The 7,454-nt window shown below is 27.5% G+C and overlaps 1 protein-coding gene across 1 annotated transcript; it reads left to right on the plus strand.

Moving 5' to 3' along the window:
* Positions 1–143: 143 nt before the first annotated feature.
* On the plus strand, positions 144–657 carry LOC107019843. Its single transcript, XM_015220211.2, has one exon. It carries the CDS (start codon positions 293–295, stop codon positions 431–433), a length of 141 nt encoding a protein of 46 aa, XP_015075697.1. The 5' UTR covers positions 144–292; the 3' UTR covers positions 434–657.
* The last annotated feature ends 6,797 nt before the right edge of the window (positions 658–7,454 follow it).

Here is a 7,454-nt window from a genome sequence, read left to right on the forward strand (position 1 = left end):
GGGGGGGGGTGGGGGCACCAAGTGGAAAGTAGGACCCACATAAGAGGCATTGCACATCCTTTGATGGCCCCATAGTGTCCTCTTTACTAGACCAATACAATTTTGGACCACTCTCCAAAACTCACCTATAAGAACCCCCTCTTACTACTCAAACTTCCAACACATTCAATTCAATCTCTCAAACACACATCATCAAGAACTCAAAGCTCTAAATCAAGAAAATCAAAGATTCCATTTTTCTTCCTTCATATTTTCTTGATTTTGTAACCACACACAACAATTTGAATCAAATATGAAGATGGGAAGCACAAATATGGGAAGTTCAAAGAGAAGAATTTCAAGTAGAGGAGTTGGAGGAGTTCTTAGAGAACAAAGAGCCAAACTTTACATTATTAGAAGATGTGTAGTCATGCTTCTTTGTTGGCATGATTAAAAATCTTTAGTACAAGAAAAAAATTAAAAGAATTTAGCTATATTCTTTTCTATTGTTCTTTTCCCTCATATTGGGAGTGTACATATATCAATGGAGGAAATTAAATTAGTTTAAAATTGGGGTTAATTAACAAATTTTGTACTAATTTTTAGATTATTATTAAGACTAGTTCTTCTTGTATACATATCGGATAGTTTCAATCAAAGAAGAATATTTTGATTCAATTTTGTCTCTAATATCTATTTCTTTCCCAAGTTACATGGATTTAAGGTTATTTCGATATAAAATTTGGGACGAATTTTATTCAGTATTTGGTTATTAATATTATGTATTCATAGGTGTGTTCTTAATTATAATTTCAAGATTATTATTCTGAAATAACTTTATTTTGACGAGCTTTTTGGGATTCAAATTGTTAGTCAAATACTTTTGTCCAAATTATAATTTTGAAATAATCATATTTTTTGAGCCTTTTTGTTTATATTAAGTTTTTCTACTATAGAGAAATTCAAATTCAATTTAGATGTTGGTCAAATACTTTGGTCATGGAGATTTAATTAATTTGTTTGAAATTAGTTGATCCAAAATTAGATTATTAAGTACATCAAAATTAGATGAATGTTACTTCATGATTTCAACTTTCATTTGAATTGAAGTTCTACCATATATTTGAATGTTTATGAATCTATAAGTTTTTTGTACATGATTTTCCCTCTTAATTTTTTTTTTTTTTTGCTTTATTATTATTTTATGTTTTGGTGAGGGAGGAGATGAAGTACCTTAGTGCTTCTTAATTAAAGTTTCTATCATTAATTATGATTAATTTTTTAAAGCATGATCTAAAGTGCAAAACTTTTCATGATTACAATTTGCAAGGTTAAATTTAGCACCTAATGCTAAGATTATCAAAATAGGCCCATAAATTAATCATTTGGTGTAGCAATTAGGATCAAATGTACATAAAGTTAGTCAAACTAATTTATCCCAAACTTTTTGGTACTATTGGAAAAGCACGCTTAGTGAGTGTTTAAAGCACAAAAATTATATTATAATAACATTTTTAATCACTTCCTTTATTCTCCCTATCAATTGATGTGATTCAACTTTAAGATTTAATTGTCCTCAATATTCATCTTATCAATATATATACATTATTTTTCAAATTTTTGAAATTCGTCTATATTAACTATGCGTTATTTACATCTTTTTTAGGATTACTGAGGGGTTTTTCCTATCTTGAAAGGAATTTAACATTTAGATTCATAAGAGTGTGAATAGATCTGTGTATCCCATGTTTCGCTTCATTTTTAGGGCGATACAGTTCTTGTGTCTTGTCATTTAATTAATAGAATACCTTTCTCATCTTCTAATTTAATCAAAATCAGCTTTCACAATTCATACTGTTTTCTTAGTCACATCTCTACTCTATGCCTCGTCGTGTCATTGAGAGTACATTAATCAATCTAAGCCCAACTATCAAGATGTTATTTTCTTTCGCCAATTTATTGACACCTTACACTTTTATTGCCTTAAGTTTTAATGTTTTATCAACAAAAAAATCTTCAATAGTTAAAATCGTACGTCTTAACCTCTAACTTTCTCTTTCATTTTAGTATAAAGTTTGTCTAAAATAAATTTCACAATACATTTATTGTTACTCACTTAAATTCTCCCTATTCATCGTTAACTATTAATACAAAAAATAACTTATAAAAAAAAACAGTGCATGTATAGTAAAAAGATCTTCTAAAGTACATATGTTATCTTTTTAATTATTTTTTACTTCTTTTTACTTTTATTTTCCTAGCACTTTTACAGTTGTCTTGTTATTATGATAATCTAATCTAAATTAATATAAACATTACTTTAACATAAAACTAGATGATAATGTGTAAGTAAATCTTGACTGATTTTGTTGTCGAGAATCAAACAAACATTGATTATAGAAAATATTGACGGCTTTTACAAATTAGTAAAGACTTTTTTGTTCGAAAAAATCGATTTTCTAAGCATGATTAATTGAATCATGAGCATAGCCCCAAAAGCCAAAGGGCAAGATATTATTCTTTATTATCTGTTCTCTTCGTCTCATATTAATTGTTTCAAATTAAATTAATTTTTTTTATAAAATTTTATTTTGACAATTATTTTCTTTCTTGGAAGTGTAAATATGTTTTTAAAGTTTTTTAAAAAAAATTAAGAGGTAAATTGGTAAATAAAAAATTATGATTTCTTAATTCACGTGTAAAAAGAAAAGTAATAGCTAATATTGGACGGAGGGATTACAATTTACTCCTACACTCTATTCAATTTACTGGTCATGTTTTACTTTCTGAGAGTTAAATTGTGGACTTCAATGAATATTTTTCACAATTTATAGCATTTTCCGAATATTTAAATTTTAAACTAATTTAATTCAATTTAACTCCGAAAATTGACTTTCGTAAAATAAAATGTCACGAGTAAAAGTAATTATAGAGAATAATTAATATTATAAAAATGTACCAAAAAAAGCAATTCTTCATTTTGTTTTCTTGCATGCCGTTTTCTTTTTGGTGATCAAGACTATAATAAGTCTACTAGATACATGAAACTAGTCTCAATTAGTCCAATTATTTGTTCACTTTTTGCTACTATTGGAAAAAGCACATTAAAAAAAAGTGCCTTACACTATTGTCATTTGGTCAATAAACACACTTGCTTAAATTAATCAAAATTAACATATATGGGGTTACTACCACGATTGATAACACAAAATTAGACAATTAGAATGATCTTCAACTAAATCGAGCAACAACGATTCGTACTCGATCAAAATATAATAACAATAACAATAACATATTCATCATTACCTCTTAAGTACGGTGTGGAAGGAATATTGTATACAAACCTTACATCTATATTTATAGAATAGAAAAGTTATTTTCGATAGACTTATGATTTAATAAAGTCATTTTACCGAACAGTTTTAAACGAAACACTAGTGTAATAATCTATGATAAAAATACTGGGAAAAAAATATGTATTCGTCATAAAAACAGTACAATATTCAAAATAAAGAAATAAGAGTGATAGTAAAATTGAACTAATTCATCGATTATACTCCTAACAAACAAAGGTTTTTAGTAGTTTATAATTAAGTTTTTTCCACAATTATTAGTGGTTGTTAAAAACTTTTAACTTCTTTTAACTTACCAATTAGAAGATAATGATATGATGCAATATTTGTTTGGATATTCTTGTTCACACACCAAACAAAGAAGGGTTTTCATTCCTTTAAATTATTGGAGTTGGGTAGTTGTCTTCTAATTATCAAAGAAAAATAATAATTCATTTTCACCCAAAATCCTCAATTATATGTTCTTTTATTTGTTATTTTACTGAATATGTTATTATATATCGTTGTATATTGAAACTCGATTAAATTAAATTATATATCAAAAAAGCTTATTTTTAGATTGAAACGGTCTCTAGTAAAAATAATTTTACATTAAAAAACTCAAACATGAAACTTCTGACTAAATAAAACGAACGAATTTAAATGTGTGTTTTTAAAGTGGTATAGGCTTATCATGTTATCTAATGGTCTTCTTAGGTTTGATGGTCAAAACTAGTTTTGTGGGCCAATTGGGTTTTGGAGTCCAGCCCATATCCACGTGTGAGAAAATGACCTCCAAGTTAATTCCACCTAACAATATTACTACTCATTTATTAACATTCATAAAATTATTAATTTTTTTTTTTGAAAAATAAAATTTTGTAACAGGACCACTTATTTTTTTTCTTTGTTTTTCAATTTGGTATTCGATATTTGCATTAATAAGAGTAATTGGTGTATCATGTGAATTATACTATATATATATATCTATGTGAGATATGAAAGTGCTGAACATGATTTATCTACGCGCAGATCTGTTTGGATACAATACATATAAATCAAACTACATTTATTTTTGATCCCATGTATTATGAAATATATGTATTTAAACGTATTTTGACGCATTAAATTCTAATAAAATTCGTAATATTACAAACTAACTTATATCTAAGTAAAATAGATAAAGGAATCAGTTTCTTATATAATCAAAGTTCTATACTTCTATTACATTTCAGGATGGATGTACAATCCAATTTTATTATGTTTACATACTTTTCTTATAAATAGAGCCAAATTCACTATGCAAAGCGCAGACTTCAATTTTTTAAAAAATAATCATACATGCACCTCCATTACAAAATAAATAAATTAAATCAAATGTCTATCAACAATAGTCCTTCTAACTCACAAAGATAGAAATAAAATTTGTAATTTAACCCATTATTTCACTTCTAAAATATCATTGGAAAAATATTATCGTTAATAAATACTTCCTATTTTTCGTACATGCTACATATATATATATATATACTCATAAGATTTTTTTATATACTGAAAACTTAAAATTAAGACTTCTAATTAAAGCATCAACAGTCACTATATCTCCATAGCACCTCAGCTTTACAGTGAAATTTAGATATATACACTTATTTTCTTTTTTTAATTTCTTGTATTTTATCTATAATTTATATTGAAGCTGGACTAAATCTGAAGTCATATCAGAAAGGGAATAAAATGCACCTTATCAAAAGTCGAAACTCGAATTCGAGACATAGTACTTACTAGTCTATCACGTCTATACTTGAAAACTCGAAACTTAAAACGTCTGATTAAAAATAAAAAAATACTTATTAGTCTATCACGATAATGAAGTGTCCAAAAAAAAGGTGGGCCAAATAGTGTCAAGTAGTACAGGAGCTGGATCAGGTAATGTAATATTCTGTTGTCGGCCATATAATCCAATGTGACACCTCAGCCCAAAGACTTTGGCCCGACATTATGTGATCAGTCAAAACGGCAGCCTTATCCATCCCCACGTGCACCCTTTCTATCTTATTCAAAACCCCTATGTCCTCATGGTCCCCATACCCCACCCCCCCATTGGGGTTCTTTTTCTAATCATCAAATGGTCCCCCACCCCACCCCACCCACCCCACAATATCATATATACGTATATATCATTGGTGTATATGATGGTATATATATGTATAGTAGATAGATAGATAAGCGTGGTAGAAGGAGGTTTATCTGAATATGTTTCTATTTGGTAGGAAAATTATATTGTGTAATATAAGATTAATATTTGTCTTTTTGTCGTTATATAAGAGTATACATTCTTATATGTGGTCGTCATACAAAAAAAAAGACGAAATATTGATCTTTTGTGATTAGTTACAAATTTTTTTAATGGAAAAACGATTTTCATATTGAAAATGGCTTCCTTTTAGAGAACCCTAATTGATACCAACCTTTATGTGATGCTATCTCTTTCATTGTTCATATGATCAATCTAGTGAAAAGAAAAAGATACAAATTCATTGATTCGAACCTAATAGTCTTGGCCGTTTAAAAATCTTGTAATATATGTTAAATGTTTTGTACTAAATAAGTGTACATAACATGTAACGAACCAATTAGATCAGACAGAATGTAATGAAATTTCAAATCCAAACTCATATAGTTCAAAACCTAAATCCGTCTCTACATACAAATCAATGTACTTATCTACACATGTATTTATACGAATAAACAACACTCTCTCATACCCCCCCCCCACCCCCACCCCTTCCTATTAAAGTTTTTGTATGGTATTTTGTCCAAATTTATGGTGTCCATATGTAGGAATAGGACCACAAAAGGGACAGAAGCACAAGTTCATACTGCACATTGTAAAGGAAATGTACTTTGGCCAAGTTTTAAAACTTTATGACCCCTCTTGCATTCTTTGTGGGCTAAATTATATCACTCTTTTTTTCCCTACCTATAGATAGATTCAAAGTACTTAATTCAATAGATAATAATTGGTGGGTCAAAATGAACATATAAATAAACAGGGCTAGCTAGCTAGTATTGTTTGTGACCTATCAATACCATATGGTATAACTCTACTATTTTTCACATGTTGTTGCACCTATATTGTCTCTTTCATAAATAATATATTTCGATCACATTCCTATTTCAATTATCTTAATAATTAATAAAGATTTACATGGATCGTACAATATATATATATATAGCGATAAACATATATTATATTCAGTATAATTTTACACGTGCGATTCGAAGCAACCCCTACCTAGAAGGGTCACATCACACATGCCTTCGATATACTTAGAAAAAAATATGTATATATATCAAAAGTATAAGATATATAAATAAATTTTAAATTTTATATATATATCGTGAATACACAAAATCTTTTTATAATCCAATCAATTAATAATTAAAATTATAAAGATAATGTCGTAAAATATTCAAACTCTAAGTTGTCTCATTGTTTTCTTATTCTATTTTATTATCCATTAAATTAAAAAGATCTTATTCTATTTTATTATCCATTAAATTAAAAAGAACAGCAAATATTATAGATCCTTGGCGGTGATTAGTAGTTAAGGTTAGGTATGGATTATGAAAAAACAGTTACATATCATATATCATATGGTTCATAAAATATATATTATTTAATGTACTAAGATTTGGTGCTTTAATTAAATTAGATTTGAATGAGAATAATATCTAGTTTGTTGGTTCTTGCCTGCCTATGAAAAAATATGAAGTAAAAAGAATATTTTTTTTTGATCTTATTTTAGAATCTCTGCAGAGTAATTGAATCAGTAAAATAGTTTTTAATTACTCAATTGCATGTTACAGAAGATGAGTAGTTGGGATTTTTTTTAAAAATAAAATAAAATTGATATTCCATGTTGTGAAAATCAAAATAAATTAAAGAGAGTCTCGAAGTAATTACGGTAGAGTTATTTTCATGTGATTAGGGTTCGAATACTGAAATATGTTATTGATGTTTACGTCATGATATGCTTTCTATTGTACATCTCTTTCTCGGATTATGAGTGAATGTAGAATTTTTCGTGCATCGATTTTTCTTTACACAGTTTTAACAAAGAAAAAGTAGTAAATGTTATT

This window comes from Solanum pennellii, chromosome 5 (genome assembly GCF_001406875.1).
Source record: "Solanum pennellii chromosome 5, SPENNV200".
NCBI classification, from domain to species: Eukaryota; Viridiplantae; Streptophyta; class Magnoliopsida; order Solanales; family Solanaceae; genus Solanum; species Solanum pennellii.